At 39.5% G+C, this 19,993-nt stretch overlaps 1 protein-coding gene across 3 annotated transcripts in view; it reads left to right on the top strand.

The window, feature by feature from the left end:
* Positions 1–19,587, top strand: part of LOC105468287 (formiminotransferase cyclodeaminase N-terminal like) — a 43,567-nt gene extending 23,980 nt beyond the window's left edge. For all 3 annotated transcript variants that reach the window (XM_071073142.1, XM_071073143.1, XM_024788609.2), the window contains 2 exons: positions 8,126–8,311; positions 18,177–19,587. In XM_071073142.1, the coding sequence (XP_070929243.1) occupies positions 8,126–8,311; positions 18,177–18,613 (623 nt within the window). In that variant the 3' untranslated portion in view covers positions 18,614–19,587. The remainder of the gene's footprint in view (positions 1–8,125; positions 8,312–18,176) is intronic.
* Positions 19,588–19,993: the final 406 nt, after the last annotated feature.

The raw sequence follows: 19,993 nt of genomic DNA, 5'->3' as shown, positions 1-19,993 counted from the left end.
GGAGCATTTCTACTAGGTAGGAACATGCCAGCCTAGGAGGGTATCCAGAACTCAGAATTCAAAGCAGGGCTTAGGCTTGCAAAAAGGAAAGGGAGCTATTTATTGAGTTATTCTCTGTACCAGACATTGGGCTACATGGTTTTCTTAATTTATCCAATCTCTATCCATCCTATGGGGAAGTTTCTTTTTCTTTTTTTTCCTTTACTTTCTGTTATTTTTTTCTCCTTGCATCTCCTTCATTTTCCTTTTGTTTTTAGTAAATAATTTTAAAGCAAATTCCAAAGATCATGTTATTTCACTCCTTCATAATTAATGTACATCTCTAAGCAATTCAAATATTTTCTTACATAACTGTAATGCCACCATCACAATCAACAGAATGATAATTTGATGATACTGTCTAACACCTAGTGTATAAACCAGGCAAATATCTCTTTATAGGGGCCTGTTCAAATCTAGATCTAACATGGCTCACACATCATACTGATTGTTGTATCTCTGAGTCTGTTTTGATCAAGACCAGTCTCCCTGTCCCCCTCAATCCCGTTTTTCCACTGCCATTTACTTGTTGCAGAATCTGGGTCAGTTATCCTATAGAATTTCTACATTCTGGATCTGTTTGCTTCCTTACGGTGTCATTTAATTTGTGTCTTTATCCCTCACATTTCCTGTAAACTCTGTTAGCTCCAGAGGCCTGATTAGTTTGAAGTTTAATTTTTTGGCAGGAATTCTTAAAGGTGGGCTGTGTGTTTCACACTGCATCACACCAGGAGGCTGCAGTGCCTGAGTGTCTCACTGCTGCCTTTGTCTGATGTTGTGAAGTTCCTAATTGATTTTTCAGGAGGGTTTCATTTATTCATAATCTTGCCTAAAACAATCATGTTTTTAGGTGCTGCAAAATTGTGATTTTCTAATTCTATCATCACTTCCACATTTATTAGTTGGATTTTTTATCTATTAAAATGTTTTTTTCTCATCAGTTTGGACTATCTAGCTACCCTAAAATATTGTTCATGCAGGAAGGACAGGATAAATTCTTATTATTATTTATTGTTTTTTGAGACGGAGTCTTGCTCTGTCACCCAGGCTGAAGTGCAATGGCACAATCTCGGCTCACTGCAACCTCTGCCTCCTGTGTTCAAGTGATTCTCCTGCCTCAGTCTCCAAGTAGCTGGGATTACAGGTGCCCGCCACCACACCCAGCTAATTTTGTATTTTTAGTAGAAATGGGGTTTCACCATATTGGCCAGGCTGGTCTTGAACTCTCGACCTCAAGTGATCCACCTGCTTCAGCCTCCCAAAGTGTTGGGATTATGGGCGTAAGCCACCGTGCCCAACCCATTCCTTTTTTTTTGACTGAGAAATTTCTAGATAAGGAATTGGGGATTTAGATAAAGTTTTTTTTTTTTTTCTTTTTTCTTTCTTTTCCATTTTACAGATAGAGAGGTTAAGACTCAGAAATGTAAAGTAAATTGTTCAAGATCTCCCAAATAGCTATTAAGGAGCAGAAATGGTATTCAATCCTATACTTTCTGGACTTAAAAGTGTATGTTGTTTCCACGAAACTAAAATGCACCCCTGCCCTTGAATCTCCAATTGCAGTCAGCTGGGGGTTGCTACCACAAATATCTCCCAATGCTTTGCCCTTTAGGAACCAGATTAAAGAACCTCGTTTATAGGCATTCTGCCTATATAAACAGGCAGTGCTTCAGAACTGTAGCTCCAAATGGAGGGGCTGGCCTGCGTAGGCAAAGAGCTGGGCAGGGCCAGGAAACATGTCATAGTATTTGGTAGGACAGGCTTTTGGGCATCACAGTTTGTGATTTTAGGCTACTGCAGCAGCCTAAATGTGAGTTACACTAAGTTATGGGTGGAGCACATATATGTGACCAGAACAATTTGGAGAGTTATCAGAATTTAGTTAACCTTTCCTAAATATTCTCCCATTTCTCATGCCGCCTCCTCAACCACTGTAGATTTGAAGGGAGAATTTAGCTCACTGCCTGTGTTAGTCCGTTTGCATTACTATGAATGAATACTCGAGACCTGGTAATCTATAACGAAAAGAGGTTTATTTGGCTCATGGTTCTGCAGGCTGTACAAGCATGACACCAGCATCTACTGGTCTTCTTGTTAAGGCTTAGGAAGCTCTTACTCATAGCTGTAAGGCAAAGGGGGAACAGGTGTGTCACATGGTGAGCGAGGGAGCAAGAGAGATGCTGGCTCCTTAAACAACCAGCTCTCGTGTGAACTCATAAAGGAAGAACTCACTCATTGCCATGGGAAAGCACCAAGCCACTCATGAAGGATCTGCCACAATGACTTAAACTCCTCCCATTAGGCCCCACCTCCAACACTGGGGATCACATTTCAACATGAGATTCAGAGGGGACAAACATCCCAACTGTATCACTACCTAAACATTATGTTGCAATTCCTAAACTTCGGTTGACTGTATCCCTGGTATCTAGCCCTGCCCCGCTCCAGGAGCTGTGACCCTTTGGTACTGGCTTACTTTGCTCATTATGACTTTAAGTATCGCTTTTTTTTTTTTTAAACAAATTAAAGGTTTGTAGCAACCCTGCATCAAGTGAGTCCATTGGTGCCATGTTTCCAACAGTGCGTGTTCACTTCATGTCTCTGTCACATTTTAGTAATTTTCACAATACTTCAAATCTTTTCATTACTATTATGTCTTTTTTCTTTCTTTTCTTTTCTTTTTTTTTTTTTTTTTTTGAGACAGGGCCTTGCTCTGTCACCCAGGCTGGAATGCAGTGGCATGATCCTGGCTCACTGCAGCCTTGGTCTCCCAGACTGAAGCAGTCCTCTGATCTGAGCCTCCTGAGTAGCTGGCACCACAGGTGTGTGCCAACATGCCAGGTTAATTTTTGTATTTCTTGTAAAGACGGGATTTCACCTTGATGCCAAGGCTGGTCTCTAACTCCTGAGCTCGGGCAATCTGTCTGCCTCAGCCTCCCAAAGTACTGGGATTACAGGCATGAACCATCATGCCCAGCCACTATTATATCTGTTATGGTGACCTGCGATCACTGATCTTTGATGTTTGGGGTGCCATGAACCACAACCACATAAGACAGATAACTGAACTGATAAATGTGTGTTCCAGCTGCTTCATCAACTGGCTGTTCCCCCATCTCTCTTCCTTTCCTTGGGTTTCCCTATGTACTGAGACACAATAGTACTGAAATTAGGCCAATTAATAACCCAACAATGGCCTTTAAGTGTTCAAGTAAAAGAAAGAGTCTCACATCTTGTATTTTAAATAAAAAGCTAGAAATGATTAAATTTAGGGAAGAAGACGTGTTGAAAGCTGAGATAGGTCAATAGCGAGGCCTCTTCTGCCAGTTGGCCAAGTTGTGAATGCAAAGGATAAGTTCTTGAAGGAAAATAGAAGTGCTGCTACAGTGAACACACGAATGACATGAAAGCAACACAGCTTTATTGCTGATATGAAGAAAGTTTTAGTGGTCTGGATAGAAGATCAAACCAGCCACAACATTTCCTTAAGCCAAAGGCTAAGCCAAAGAAAGGCTGTAACTCTTCCTCTATTCTGTGAAGGGTGAGAGAGCTGATGAGCTACAGAAGAAAAGTTGGAATCTAGCAGAGGTTGGTTCATGAGGTTGAAGGAAAGAAGCTCCCTCCATAACGTAAAAGTTCAAGGTAAAGCAGCAAGTGCTGATGTAGAAGCTGCAGCAAGTTATCCAGGAGACTGGTATCTAGCTAAGATGAAGGATGAAGGTAGGCTGGCCGCGGCGGTGGCTCATGCCTGTAATTCCAGCACTTTGGGAGACCGAGGTGGGAGGATTGCTGGAACCCAGGAGTTCGAAACCAGCCTGGGCAATATAGTGAGACTCTGTCTCTACAAAATTTTAGAAAAAGGATGAAAGTGGCTACACTAAACAGATTTTCAGTATTGATGAAACAGCATTCTGTTGGAAGAAGAGGCCATCTAGGACTTTCATAGCTAGAGAGAAGTCCACGCCTGGCTTCAAGGAGCAGGCTGATGCTCTTGTTAGGGGCGAATGCAACTGATGACCTTAAGTTGAAGCCAATGCTTATTTACCATTCAGAAAATCCAACGGCCGTTAGGAATTATACTCAGTTTACTCTGTTTGTGCTCTATAAATGCAACAACAAAGCCTGGATGACAGCACATCTGTTTACAGCCTGGTTTACTGAATACCTTAAGCCTGCTGTTGATACCTACTGGGCTCAGAAAAAAATATTCCTTTCAAAATATTCCCACCCGTTGACAATGCACCTTCTCACCCAAGAGCTCTGATGGAGATGTACAAGGAGATTAATGTTGTTTTCATGCCTGCTAACACAACATCCATTCTGCAGTCCATGGATCAAGGAGTAATTTTGACTTTCACATCTTATTATTTAAAAAATATATTTTGTAAGGCTATAGCTGCCATAGATAATGATTCCTTTGAAGGATCTGGAAAAAGTAAATTGGAAATCTCGTGGAGAGGATTTGCCATTCTAGATGCCTTTGAGAACATTCATGATTCTTGGGGGGAAGTCAAAGTATCAACATTAACAGGAGTTTGGAAGAAGTTGATTCCAACCCTCATGGGTGACGTTAAGACTTTAGTGGAGGAAGTCACTGCAGATGTGGTGGAAATAGCAAGAAAACTAAAATTAGAAGCGGAACCTGAAGATGTGACTGAATTGCTGAAATCTCATGATAAAACTTGAATGGAGCCCAGCATGGTGGCTCACGCCTGTAATCCCAACACTTTGGGAGGCTGCAGCTGGTAGATCACTTGAGGCCAGGAGTTCAAGACCAACCTGGCCAACATAGTGAAACCCATCTCTGATAAAAATACAAAAACTAGCCGGGAGCAGTGGCACACACCTGTAATTCCAGCTGCTTGGGAGGCTGAGGCATGAGAATCACTTGAACCCAGGAGGCAGATGTTGTAGTGAGCCTACATCACGCCAGGGCACTCCAAGACGTCTAGCATCTTAGAGCAAGACGCTATCTCTAAAACAAACAAACAAACAAACAAAAACCCCAACAACTAAAATGGATGAGGAGAGAAAGAAGTTTCTTGATATGGAATCTACTCCTGGTGATGATGCCATGGACGTTGTTGAAATGACAATACAAGATTTAGAATATTACATAAACTGAATTGCTAAAGCAGCATCAGGGTTTCAGAATATTGTTTCCAGTATTGAAAGACGTTTTACTGCGGGTAAATTACTATCAAACAGCATCACATGCTACAGAGAAATTTTAGTGAAAGGAGAAGCCAATTGATGCAGTAAACTTCACTGTGGTCTTATTTTAACATGTTAACCACAGCCACTCCAGCCTTCAGCAGCCATCGGGCTGATCAGTCAGCAACCATCAAGATCAAGGCAAGAATGTCCACCAGCAAAAAGATGATGACTTGCTGAAGCCTTAGCATTTTTTAGCAATAAAGTTTTGTTTTTTGTTTTTTGTTTTTGAGATAGGGTCTAGCTCTGTCATCAAGGCTGGAGTACAGTGGCATGATCCCAGCTCACTGCAGCCCTGACCTTCCAGGCTCAAGTGATCCTCCCACCTCAGCCTCTTAAGCAGCTGGGACTACAGGCGTATGCTGCCACATCCAGGTAATTTTGTTTATTTTTTGTAGAGATGGTGTCTCACTCTGTTGCCCAGGCTGGTCTCAAACTCCTAATCTCAAGCAATCCTCCCTCCTCAGCCTTCCTAAGTGTTAGGATTACAGGCATGAGCCACTGCACCTGGCCAATAAAGTGTTTTTAAATTAAGGTATATGTATTGGTTTCTGCAGACATAATGCTATTAAACACTTAAGAGATTACAGTATAATATAAACATAACTTTTATATGCACTGGGAAACCAAACAATTTACGTGACTTGCTTTATTGTGATATTTGCCAGTGATATTTGCTTTATTGCTGTGGTCTGGAATCAAACCCACAATATCTCTGAGGTATGCCTGTACCTTAAAGTAGTGTTAATGAAACCGAAATCACTTAGGGCTAAAATAAACTTAGGAGATTTTCTTGGCTTTATGATATCTACAATACCAGGGACTTCTAATGCTGGAGTTGCTACCTGATTCAGAGAAAGAACATTTCCCAGGCTGGGCGTGGTGACTCACACCTCTAATCCCAGCACTTTGAGAGGCTGAGGCAGGCAGATCAGTTGAGGTCAGAAGTTCGAGACCAGCCTGGCCAATATGGTGAAACTCTGTTTACTAAAAATATAAAAATTAACCAGGTGTGGTAGCAGTTTCCTGTAATCCCAGCTACTCTGGAGGCTGAGGCAGGAGAATCCTCTGAACTCGGGAGGCTGAAGTTGCAGTGAGCCAAGATCATGCCACTGCACTGCAGCCTGGGCGACAGCATGCAACTCCATCTAAAAAAACAAACAAACAAAAAACCAGGCTGGGCATGGTGGCTTATGCCTGTAATCCCAGCACTTTGGGAAGCTGAGGCAGGTGGATCACGAGGTCAAGAGTTCAAGACTAGCCTGGCCAGCATGGTGAAACCCTGTCTCTACTAAAAATACAAAAAAAAAAATTAGCTGGGCATGGTGGCACGTGCTTGTAATCCAAGCTACTTGCGGGGGCTGAGGCAAGAGAATTGCTTGAACCCAGGAAGCGGAGTTCGCAGTGAGCCAAGATTGCGCCACCACACTCCATCCTGGGCAACAGAGCAAGACTCCATCTCAAAAAACAAACAAACAAACAAAAAAACCACCAAAACCAAAACATTTCCCAAGACATTTTACACCCCAGTGGTACCAAATGTTTTTTCAGTGTCTTCCACATTTCACTTCTTCCATTAACATGGCAGCCTGCATTAGAATTAAACAAATAATAAACACTGAAATTGCAGTTGGGACGGTCTCCTATGCTTATTGTGGCCAGAAGTCTCATCTCAGCCCTTATTTTGATGATCCATGATATGTAACAAATAAAGAAGGCCTGCACTCCTGCTGTCCCAGGCCAGCACCAGAATTCCCTTAGCACCTATATTCCGTATATCAGACAAAATGTATGCCATCTCTGTGCTTGCTTACAGGGGACTATAATTAGCTCCTAGAAAACAAGCAGAGGTCCTGTGAAGGAGTAATCTAGAAAAGCCCAGCAATTCTATATTTTGCCTTGAGAAGATAAAATCATATCCAGAGAATCCAGATATGAAGAATGGCAGAGGAAGATGAAAAATGTTCTGTCATTTGGAGTAATCTCCAATTTTGTTTAAATATTAGGCTTCCTTATAGAGCATCTGGCTCAGAGCTGTCCAATAGAACTTTCTGTGGTGATGGAAATGTTCTTTATCTGTGCTGTCCAATATGGAGACCACTAGCCATGTGTGGTTATTAAGTACTTGAAATGTGACAAGTGCAACTAAAAAACTTCATTTTTCGTTTTTTTCTTTTCTTTTTTTAGTTTTTGTAGAGATAGGGGTCTAACTATGTTGCCCAGGCTGTTCTCAAACTCCTGGCTTCACGCTATCCTCCTGCGTCAGCCTCCCAAAGTACTGGAATTACAGGCATGAGCCACTTCCCTGGCCCATTTTATTTAATTTTAATCGATTAAAACTTTAGTTCTAGAGATAAATCCTAACGAAAATTTTAATTGATTAGAATTAATTTTTAATAGCACATACAGCTGGGGGCTGCTATATTAGACAGTGTGGTTACTGGCCCTTGCCCTCCTAACTTTTTATACCTTCTGACAATATTTACAAGTTGGGACTATTATAACTGTTCAAAAACTGAAGGCACTAATTTCATTAATCCTACATATACATTTCCACTGTGAAATTAGCTTTGCAATGGGTTAGAAATTCAAGTCTCCTTGTATCAAGGCAAGCTTTTATTGTGAGATTAACTTCAATGGAACATTCATTATGTTTAAGCTTTGATGTTTAAAATTTGTATAAATCATGTGCTTTAGTGGTGATGCTTGTGAAACAGTATGCAACTTCATGCCTGGTCTGGACACTTAGAAATGACTAAAATGATGAGTTCTATGTTAAATATGTTTTACCACAGCAAAAAAACTATATGCTTTGGTTTTTAAGATTTGGCTTGATTGTGATTTTCTTTGGTTAAAATTCCCTCTGCTACAGGCCTTGCTGAAGATCTGGTGCGGCATGTTCCTGGCTGTAGCGTGTTTCTCTTTGGCGAAGCTGACCTGCCTGAGAAGCGTAGTCTCGTCCAGAGAAGGAAGCAGCTGGGTTGGTTCACGAGGAGAGATGTCAGTGCTCTTCAGCCTGACCTGGGAGCTGCCCCTGCCCGAAGATGTGGTTTAACAGGTTCTGAGCATGGTTTTTGCTTTGCTCTGTATTTTTTTTTTTTAAACTTGAGGTCCCCTTTCTGAGTCACACCCTCTTAATGCAGGAAGAGTTATAGGAGTGGCTACTTCTTAAATGGGTGAGGCTCTCCTTTCTGCTGTTACTCTCACTCGGGCCCTGTTAAGCTAACCTGTGAGCCTAGAAGCACCCGTCAGGTATTTGATGAGGGCCCCCAGAAGTGATATTCAAGATATATCATTAGCCCTGCAATGTGATCACTGATGAAAAGAATGCTCATAGCTCCTGGCACTGGGGCAGGGTCCTGGAGGCCCCTATCTGTGAATGGTGTGGGGTGTGCCCTGGGGTGTGATGGAGACACCTGGGGAGGGAGGACTTAGGGAGAGATCACTTCTAGCTGGTAGAAAGGTCTTTCAATACTTAAATATCAGTGTAGCCAAGTTGGTGCTTACAGCTGGAAATCAGTTCTAGAGGAACCCTGGAAAAAATCTTTTTTAAATAACGGACTTCTAGAATACAGAGACTAAAGACTGGGAAAAGAAACTGTTCCTTCCCCTGGTGCTCATCAACTTTTGCCTCTCTCTGCCACTCCTGCCCTCTCTCCCTGCCCCACCCCTAAGGGATGTATCAGGAAAAGGTGGAACTCCTCCTTGTTGCCTGCATTTCCAGCATCCTAGTGTCACTTATTTGAGTCTCAATTGTTTCATTCTCAAACATCTGTTGGGGGCCACAAATTAAACCATGTAAGGTCACATTTTGATGGTCAATCAATAACTTAAGCAGTTACCAAAATACTAGATATCCAAGGAGTGAGAGGTGGGTGAGCATAAGAAACACATTTCTCATGGCACAGCTCTGCCAAAGCCCTGCAGAATAATTTACACATAGGTCTTTGGTTACTAGCCCCTGGCACAGAATTCTGATCTTAAACAAATAATATCTATAATCAAATAGAGCAATGCAATTAAAAAAAAAAAAAAAAAGCACAGGTTTTGGGGCTATGCTGAAATCCCGGATTTGCTATTTGCTGGCTGCGTGACCGTGGTTCCTTGGTCTCGTTATGCTTTAGTTCCCGTATCTATAAAATGGACGTAATAATGTCTCCCTCTCATCACTGTGAAGTCGAAATGATGTCTGTAAAGTGCCTGACACAGTACTAAAGGGCCATTTTTTTCTTCCCTATGAAGAGGAGATTTAATAAAAGTGATATTATAAATGTATTTCATTCAACATTTTGTTATAGAAAAAAGGAAGAGACTGATTGCTCTCTGCCAATTTGAACCTCACATATTTTCCCATGATTTGTCTGACAAATGGAGAAGTGTAAAGTTTTATGACTAAATTTTCAGAAATCTATTTCCTGGTTTCTAATTTGAGCCTCCCTAAAGACTGAAGAGATTATACCACAGATGCAGTCGCTTCAGTGCCAGGTGGACTGGTATTGCAGTCAGGTGGACAGGAATTAGACATAGGTATACTGCTATCAGAGCATTAGGTTAAGCAAACACTTGAATAACTTAATTCTCATTTTTGCAATGCTGTTAGAATAAATGGGTTGATATATGGGAAAAACTTTAACCTGATATAAAAGGCATAAGACCGAATGCCAATATTATCGCTAATTATGTTTGGTTTCCTAAGAACAAACTCGATATGTAGTTGTTTAAACTAAAGGGAGGATTGCCTCCCAGTCTGATCTATCACCTGCCTATGGTTGGATAATCTGTGCCTCTGCCTCATCATGATCTATTTTATATTGTTTGATTTGAAATGGTCAACACATTGGGATTTCTTATTTTTTCTTTCTTTCTTTCTTCCTTCCTTCCTTCCTTTCTTTCTTTCTTTCTTTCTTTCTTTCTTTCTTTCTTTCTTTCTTTCTTTCTTTCTTTCTTTCTTTCTTTCTTTCTTTCTTTCTTTCTTTCTTTCTGTCTGTCTGTCTTTCTGTCTTTCTGTCTTTCTTTTTCTCTCTTCAGGGTCTCATGGCATTTGCCTAGGCTGGAGTGCAGTGGTGCAATCTCGGCTCATTACAGCCACAACCTCCTGGGCTCAGGCAATTCCCCCACCTCATCCTTCCAAGTATATTTTGTAGAGACAGGGATTCACCATATTGCCCAGGCTGGTCTCAAAACTCCTGGACTCAGGCAATCTACCCGCCTCGGCCTCCCAAAGTCCTGGGATTATAGGCGCAAGCCACTGTGCCTGGGCCATGATTTTATTCTGTTTTTACTCACATGGAGATCTGTAATTTACATAAAAATTTTCATAAAAATCTGCAAATCCTAAGTTAAAACATTAAGATGCCAAAATTGGCACAACGAATGTTTAAAGATGATATTTTAAAGGTAATATTTAATACTGGGGAAGATGTAGTTAGAGACATTTACAGTGTTAATGATAGTATAAATTGGTATAAACTTTTTAGAAGTGAGCTTGTGATTCGTATGAAGAGCTCTAAAAATGTATATAACTGCCTTTCAGGAATTCTAGATCTAGAGATAAATCCTAAGGAAATAGTAAAAGGGACATGTACAAGGATGTTTATCAAAGCATTATTTATAATAGCAAATACTGAAAATAATGGAAATGTTTGCTATTTGGGAATGTTTATATAAACTGTGGCATACTCAAGCATGATGTTTTAGAAGAACCTTTAGAGACATAGAAAATGCAGTCTAATGTAGAGAGAATTTGCAGTTAAGTTAGTTAATAAAACAGATATTAAGTACCTACTGTGTGCTAAGCAGTATCACCAGTGGGCAAAATAGAACTTATGTTTCCTCAAAGAACTTACATTGTAGTTGGGGAGGGGCAAAGAGACAGATCATAAATAAAAACCTTAATAAACAAATGAATTATGTAGTACATTAGAAAATAACAGGTGCTACAGCCAAAATAAATATTGAACAGGACAAGGGCATTAAGAGTTCTAGAATGGGGCCGTATTGTGATTATAGGTGGAATAATCCAAATTAGGCCTCTTTGTAAAGGCAATATTAGAGCAAAGACTTGAAGGAGTGAGACCACTAGCCACGTGGAGATGTGGAGGAGAGTTTTAGGCAGAGGGAATAGCCAGTGCAAGGGATACCAGGTAGTATAGGCAGCGTGATCTCAATATTGTAAAATATATATGTACATATTTTATTTGTATTATATATAAGAAAAACATTTTTAAATTCTTAAAGCTTCCAACATATTTTCATAATATCTCTAAATCAATCCTGTGATTATTTCCGTCATCTTCCCTGCAGAGTAATTAGTAAGATTTATTAGTGGTAAATTTTATAAAAGCTAAATTTCAGTTCCTGTATTTGGATTATATTTGATGGCATATTCATGATAAGAAGGGAAAAGAAGCACAGCTCTTCCCGTATATGCCTTTTTCCACTGGTACCCATGACCAAGGGTAGAAATTTTAGCTTGTGAAAGAAACAAGAAAATTACGATTTGCCAAGTTTGGGCAGTCTGTTTGTGCATCATTTAGTAGGCTCAATGCAGATGCTAATAGCAGAAAAGTAAAGTATTTCAAGGAGGATCAGTGAATAAGGGATGTGAATAAACAATTAGTTTCTAATATTCCTCACACTAGATAGTAGAGTTTAAGACTTTCTACTAAAATATTAGGTTACCTTAATTGCACATATTCTTCCTTAAACAATAATCCAGAAAGAAGTAAATTGCTTTCTTTCTTTTTTTTTTTTTTTTGAGATGGAATCTCACTCTGTCACCCAGGCTAGAGCGCAGTGGTGCAATCTCAACTCACTGCAAGTTCTACCTCCCAGGTTCAAGAGATTCCTCTGCCTCAGCCTCCCGAGTAGCTGGGGCTACAGGCGCGCACCACCATGCATGGCTAATTTTTTGTATTTTAGTAGAGAAGAGGGTTTCACCATGTTGGCCAGGAGGGTCTCGAACTCCTGACCTCGTGATCCGCCCACCTCGGCCTCCCAAAGTGCTGAGATTACAGGCATGAGCCACCGTGCCTAGCTGTAAATCGCTTTCATTTTTTGAAGTAATATCTACTGAAGTATAATTTATAACACCTCTTTCTTTAGGGTAGAAATGTTATTCATCTAATTTTTCAATGAATTTGGTTCCCAACAATAGCGATTTTGCACTTGCTTAAATTTAATTGGCTTTATATATTTTTCTAACATTTTTTTTGGTTATGTCAGTGTTTCCCAACATATTTTTCCCTCCCACCAAAACAGAAAAACCTCAACACATTGTTGCTATGTTTATGTTTTTTCCTACAAAAATTAAATAGAAATGATTGGCGCTATCAACTGTACAGTATAGTCAACAATCCAGGACAAATTAATTTACACAGTACTGCAGAGGAAGCAGAATCTATAAGGAAACAGGTTTCTGTTTTGAAGTTCCCAAAGAATATTATAAACAGAAGAGAAAAAGAAGTGAGCTCAGAAATGATTAACACCCATAGTCAGTGCCAAACACACAAAATCTTTTAAGCCAAATTCCTTTTAAAAGTTTGTAGTTGGCCAGCTTGTGGGGAACATAAATAAGGGCAAAGCAGTAATAGTTGATACTTTTAGATCTATAAATAAATACTTCATACATATATATTTAAAACCCTAAACATTTATGGGGTAATTTAAACACTGCTGTCTGATATGTTGTATGAATGGCCTGCATGTATGCATCATTGTTTAAAAATGCGGGGAAAATTCTTTGAACTGTAGTTTCATATGATGCCCTAGGAGTCAGAGATGGAGGTAATTGGTACATCTTGGAATCAGGGGCTTCTATTTAGTTATTTAAATGGGTTACTGAGCACTTTCCTGCTTACTTCTTTCTACTATAAATAAGAAATGCATCATCAGGCACTTTTCTTGACATTGAATACTCCAATTTACTCCACACCAAAACTTTATCTGGTATTTGAAAAATAATTTCCAGTTTTAGAATGAGTCTCATTTTAAGGAGCCTATTTTTAAAAATCATTTGCTGATGCTGGCTAGGAAGCCTAGTTGGGATGATGAAAAATGGAAGTCTCAATGTGTCACTAAGCATGTAACCTACAATTGGAACATGAAGGACTTAGACTTTGCCTGAACTCAGGGAGGGCACTGTTCTATTTTTGAAAAACCTGAGAGTAGCAAGTCACTTGAGTTTCCCTCTTATCTGGACTGGCTGTTATGGGAGGTTAATTTATACTTATGTTGTAATGTCTTCTGAATTATTTCTACTCTGAAAGATTCAAAGGCAATAGAATGAGGTTCACAGTGCCTCACTGAGCAAGGAAACGTCATAGCCATTTTACAGAAAGACAGCTGAGCCGAGGCAGTGTCCCGTTGAGGTGGAACTTGAATTTGGACCCACGAGAGTACTTCCTAGCCCTGTGGCACACAGTTCTCACTTAGCTTTCTTTTCTGTGAATTCAGCCACATGCACATAAGTCCCGCATTCTTCCCGCCATGGGAGCATTGGACTTAGCAATTATGTTTGAGTTTTATGGCTTTAGTCATCAAATGTCCTGTTTCAGCTGTGGTTTCTCTTTAGTGCATGGTCTAAAAAATTTAAAATGCCAATATATAATGATAACTAATTGTTTTTGGTATAATAACTGTTTATATTTTTGAACCGGAGTTCTGAGTCTGGTGACCTTGCTCTGTTTGTGACTCTGAAGCAAAGTCCACATTTAGGCTAGGGTTTTACCTTATTTTAACCTTCTTCCTGTTTTTATACTCAGGAACCTGCATGGTTCCTGGCACTCACCAGGTTTTCAGTAACAAAGTTTTTTTTTGTTTTTGAGACAGAGTCTCGCTCTGTCACCAGGCTGGAGTGCAGTGGCGCGATCTCGGCTCACTGCAACCTCCACCTCCTGGGTTCAAGTGATTCTCCTGCCTCAGCCTCCTGAGTAGCTGGGACTACAGGCGCATGCCACCATGCTCAGCTGATTTTTGTATTTTTAGTAGAGACGGGGTTTCACGATATTGGCCAGGCTGGTCTCGATCTCCTTACCTTGTGATCTGCCCACCTCGACCTCCCAAAGTGCTGGGATTATAGGCGTGAGCCACCGCGCCCAGCCCAGTAACAAAGTGTTTAATGAGGGAGTTGAATTGGTTGAAAAGAATCTGTTTATTCAAACTGTAATGCAGTCCACAAATTTGAAGTTTTCTTTTTAGATGTAAAAGTACCAAATATCCTAAAACACCATCCCAGCTCTCTCTTCATGCATGCTTTAATACTGGCCACCAAAGAGGAGTATAATTTAATGAATGGAACTTCTGAAGACACCCCTAAACAACTTTGGACCTCCTAAAGTGAAACTCTTTTCTGTAGAGTTAAAATATGTAGAATCCTTTCACCTTTAATTGATTGAAAATGATGGTGCCTGGAACTATTTTTGAGAATAATTTTGATCTAAAGGGAAAAAAATACATGTGTTTCTTCTGAGTGCTGCTTTTCCATTTTCCTAATGGGCTCTTCACTATTGTTTTGTCTGAATGCAGTTTTTTATTTGTGTTATTCCAGACATGGTCCTACCACAAGCATCTTTAAACCAGACATTAATAGCATAGTTCACAGTCATTACTGCCAGTGCTCAAACACAAATATTGCATTTGTGTTTGCGAAAGCTACACATCAGATGTTAATTAAGTGCATTTGGTTTTTTTCTGCTTAAACAATCTGGCATAAAGAGTTTACATCCATATCAGTTCACCATAAGGTCTCAACAATATCTAAATCACCAGCCGTACAGTATATGATAAATACAGTGTTTCTACACAAGAAAATAACGGAATTGTCAGGAAAACATCAGGCCTGTTATATTTCTCTGTGAAATAATAGCAACTGAATCTCAGTTTCTTTTTCTTTTTGATAAAAAAGTATTTAACTAGGAGTAAACACCAATATTTAGAATGATAAATTTTTCATTAAAGCACACATGGAAAGCGAAATCATAGCAAAGATTTTTTTCCTTGTTTTTAGCTTGCTTCAGGGCGTTGTGACAGTTGTGTTGGAAGAAAATTGGAATTTCAGCCTTGCAGTGAGGGGATTCGTGCTGCCACCAGAGCAGCCGAGTGCCAATCTGCGGGAGGTGGGAGTGGAGCGAAACCGCAAACTGAGAAACAAACTTTCACATCAGGTTTCTAATTTTAGAGCAAAAAGTGGAATTACTTTAATTATATGACATTTAACTAGAAAAACGATTTGCTGGGATTAATTATCTCTCTCATTTAAAATACCTTCTTAGTAGGTTTAAATTAACATAAAAAATCAAATTCAGCATTTAAATAAGGTCAATGGGACTGCTGGATTTAAACACAGAATCTGATTCAGTATAATCGGATCACCGTATTGGTTTTGACTTGGAAGGATTAAATGGAGGAAATTGGAAAAGCGTGAATTTGGGCAGAAAGAGAAATGTTCTCTTCTTTCTTTCTTTCTTCTTTCACCCTCTAAGAGAGAGAAGTTTCCCCACCTTGGGGAGGAAACTATTACCCTGATTAAGTCAGAAACATCTCAGATTCGTTAACTGTCTCTGTTTTTTCACTACTTGAATAAGAAATAGTAATAAAACAAAAATATTGTGTAACTAAAGCTTACTAGAAGAATTTAAAATATATATAACAAGGGCCCGTTTGAAAAATGATTATTCTGTGTTAAGTGATTACCTCTTATTTTATTTAAAAGCATATGAAAGTTATTTCTGATGTTTTATTTTGCTAGAAAAAAATGAACTTTATGCTTTTGAAGGAATTTTAAAAATAAGAGTTTCATTTTAGTCAAGTAAGTCGGTGTTGGGACACTGAACAGTACACATTTCTTTATTGAACTCTTGTCCTTAGGGCTTACATCTAAACTTACTTTATCTTTAATAATTTATCTTAGGCAATGAGTTCATTTATAGCAAGAATGATCAACTTTGGAAATTCTACTAACAAGGGGAAGTTATTAGACATGTGATGGTAGAGGATGTCTTGGAATTTGCTGGGTGAGGGATTCAGGAAAAGTCCCAGGGCCACAGGGATGGAATGACCCATGTCATGGGGAGAGCCCCAGGTCCATAAGCAGGAACTTCCTTTGAAAGTGACTTGCTCCCCAAGGCTGATGAATTGCATGTGAATATCTGAATGTGACTGGGCATCTCAAAGGTATGGGTATGGGACAGCAAAGTATAATGGTGAAGCACTACATGCCTGGTAAGGATTTTGAATAGTTGTGCTGATGTAACCCTCAGTGTTATATACTCTTCAGCAAAACCTGAGTGTGATCCAACTATTTGTTGGAACGATGGTAAAGTTATTACCATTCCTTGAGTCAAAATAGGATATGTACACTAGATTTGAGGACATAAGACTATTTGTAACATTACTTGTTGGGGGGTAGATGAGAGAAAAATGTTTGGATGTTTTCTGTTAATAGTGGCAACATTAACATTGACAAAAATTCCAGTTATACTCTGTGCAATGTTAAAACTGATATAGTTCTTAAAGATATTTAGGGTAAGTGATTGGGACATGAGATGATGAGAGAGATGTATTGACTGTTAGGAAATTTAATTTTTATGAAGTCAGCATTATGGGGAAATACTGTAATCTGATTCATTCCTGCAGAATTCCCAGGAGGAAGAGGCCCAGCCTCGGGAGTTGAAATGTTTCATTATGTACATGTGTGGGAAAAAGATGAAATGTGGTTTCCGTGTGCTGATTTTCTGTAAAACATCTATTAGTATGAGAGTAGCCAGGCTAGGCAACAGAGCCCCCAAACCATCAAGTCTAGGGAAAAGTGAACCGAGAAGGCACTTCTCTGATGGATACTGACATCAGGAGCAATAAGTTTGAAAGCAGCAAGAAAAAGGAATGACAGTAAAATAATGTTGAAATAGTAGCTAAGAAATGATCACATGTTGAAGATGAGGTCAGCCCTTTATCCCTCATCAATCCCTGCTTAACTTTGCTTTTAGAAATGTAAGGTTCCCCAAAAATGAGGAAACTGCAAATGTAAGCTTTTTATACCAATGCTAATTTAACCAAGTTGTCCATCTTATAGTGTAAACTATAATTAGAGCCACACTATTTATGTAACGTGAGCCGCACCATCCCTGAGACAGGGAAAAGCGGGACATTTGCCTCTGAACTCTAGCGTAACAGGGCTGTAGAGTGGCAGTGGCCATCTCAGTCTCTTGTGAAGCTGGGGATAAAAGAAAGAGGTGCCTCCAACAGGTTGTACAAAGAGAAAGGCACGAGGTTTATAAGTCTGTGTGAGGGGATTCTTGTGTTTTGTTTGGCTCCAAACCCTGCCAAACTCACATCATCACAAAACACATGAGTCCCTTTGCTCTTCCCAGTTTCAAGGCTGTTTGTTAGTTTTTAGTGACTTCTTTCCCTGGTTAAGACTGGTTTTGAGATTCATTTTAATCTGATATTAACCTAATTCAATAATGACAAATGTTTGTTTCAGGGAGAGGGAGTGGGGGGTACAGAGGTGTGATTTACTCCTGTCTCTGAGACTCTTAGGCCTGTCATTGAATTCCAAACCCCATGGAGATGGCCTTGGAAATGAATGAAGTTCCAAGGCCTGTTGCTGCTGATGGACTTAGCTCTTAACCGTGCTTTTCTTTCTCTGTTGGTATTTTGGAAAGTTTGAGCTCTTTTAGGAAAAAAAAAAATCCTTCAGATACTTTTATAGTAGATAAAGTTACCTGATTATATCCTAAATACTTTCGTTATGGAAAAAAAATATTATCTTCAGAAAATTCTGGAGTTGACAATGAGGAATATTTGTACTGTTTTTAAATAAAACCGAGTAAAGGAAACGCCTCCGATTAAAACTGGCTGACGAATAGAATCTTCAAAACGAGGCTTTTGTTCTGCCTGATTAACATGCTCTTCTAATGATTTAGGTGTTGGTGCCAGCCCGTATGTGATGAACTGCAACATTACCATAGATTCTCAAGACATGTCTGCAGGAAGAGAGATTGCTAGTGCCATTCGGGGCTCAAATGCAAATGGATTGAAGGGTGTCCAAGCGATGGCTTTTCCCCACGAGGGAAAAATTGAAATAGCCTACAACGTGGAGAGTTTTGATGACCAAGAAGCTGCAGAAATCTCAGAAGACTTCCAACATGTGTCTTACAGTGTCCTTGGTGATCAGTTTTCTTACGTGTCTCCTCATTACATAGAAGCTCAAGTTAAAAAGTTGGCAAGTGATTGGGGAATTGGTACTAAAGGGAGAGCATTAGTTGGATTTACACCCCAAGAGTGCAAGAACTGTGCTGAATATGCTATAAAGGAAAATATTGGGGAATTCTGGAAGATTCGGGGAGGTGTTTTCATGTGATCCAATCTAAGGCCTCACTGAAATTTTAAGGAAAATTATTAGTCGTTACAAAATTTTCTTTTGGGCACTGAAGATGTGGAGAAACTACGAAGAGCTTAGTTGCAGCCATGTATTGGAAAATTGAAAGCATTCTTTGTTCAACAACAACAAGTGTTCATAGATTATTCTTAATTACCTTGTATTTCTAGTCATTGTTACAATTTTGAGAGAATCTACTTTGTATCATGTGCTAGTAATTTGTGAGCATTAGAAGCTCTTCTCAATCAACTGAGTAAAATGGCCATGGTTTCTGAACCATCTTTCATTATTATAAGAAAACAAGATAAATGGACTTGATTGGATTTTCCTGAATGAACTCTCAAATTCCATATTCAACTCTCATGTTTTGAGTAATTACTACTTTATTTATTTATTTTTTTGAGACAGGGTCTCACTCTGTCACCCAGGCTCATGGATCATTGCAGCCTCTCCCTCCTGGGCTTAGGCAGCCCTCCCACCTCAGCTTCCCAAGTAGAGGGGACTACAGGTACCAGCCACCACACCAAGCTCATTTTTGTATTTTTTGTAGAGACAGAATCTGATTGTGTTGCTCAAGCTAATCTCAAACTCCTAGCTAATTATTCTTTTAATATGTACATTTTAAAAAATCAAGACTGGGTACAGTAGTTCATGCCTGTAATCCCAACGCTTTGGGAGGCCAAGGTGGGTGAATCACTTGAGCCTAGCAGTTTGAGACCAAACTCAAACTGGGCAACGTGACAAAACCACATCTTTACAAAAACTACCAAAATTAGCCAGGCATGGCAGTGCACACCTATAGTAGCTACTTGGAAGGCTAAGGTGGGAGGATGACCTGAGCACAGGAGGTCGAGGCAAGATCATGCAGTGAGCCATGATTGTGCTACTGCACTCCAGCCTAGGCAACAGAATGGGACCCTGTCTCAAAAAAAAAAAAAAAAAAAAAAAAAATCAAATACTAAGTGACTAAAAAATGGGAGGGTAACAAAATATAATCTCCCTTTCAAAGCATGATGGTTCATTCTTGCCTTACTACTTTTAGGATGCTCTGCTGTTCATAAACCAGATATAGAATTTTGAAATGTTTATATAGGGAGATGGCATGATGGTGTTGGGCATGACTTCAGGGAAGTACTTATTCTTTTGGAATTTAGATGGAAAGTCTAAAGGTTTAGAGAACATATTGTTTTTGAGCAAAGAGAAGGGTATTGGCAGAAGAAATTTTTTTTTGAAAGAAATTAAAATTTGTAGCTTTTTTGTGAACTAAAAGAAGCTATTTGTCAATGATGGCAATTTTAAGTAAATCCTTAGTATTTATATTGTTCTAGTATCAGATGCTTCCCATAAAGCACAGAGAAATGA

The sequence above is a fragment of the Macaca nemestrina genome, chromosome 11 (genome assembly GCF_043159975.1).
Source record: "Macaca nemestrina isolate mMacNem1 chromosome 11, mMacNem.hap1, whole genome shotgun sequence".
Taxonomy (NCBI): Eukaryota; Metazoa; Chordata; class Mammalia; order Primates; family Cercopithecidae; genus Macaca; species Macaca nemestrina.
The sequence above is the reverse complement of the archived record's forward strand: the minus strand, read 5'-3'. Positions and strand labels throughout refer to the sequence as shown.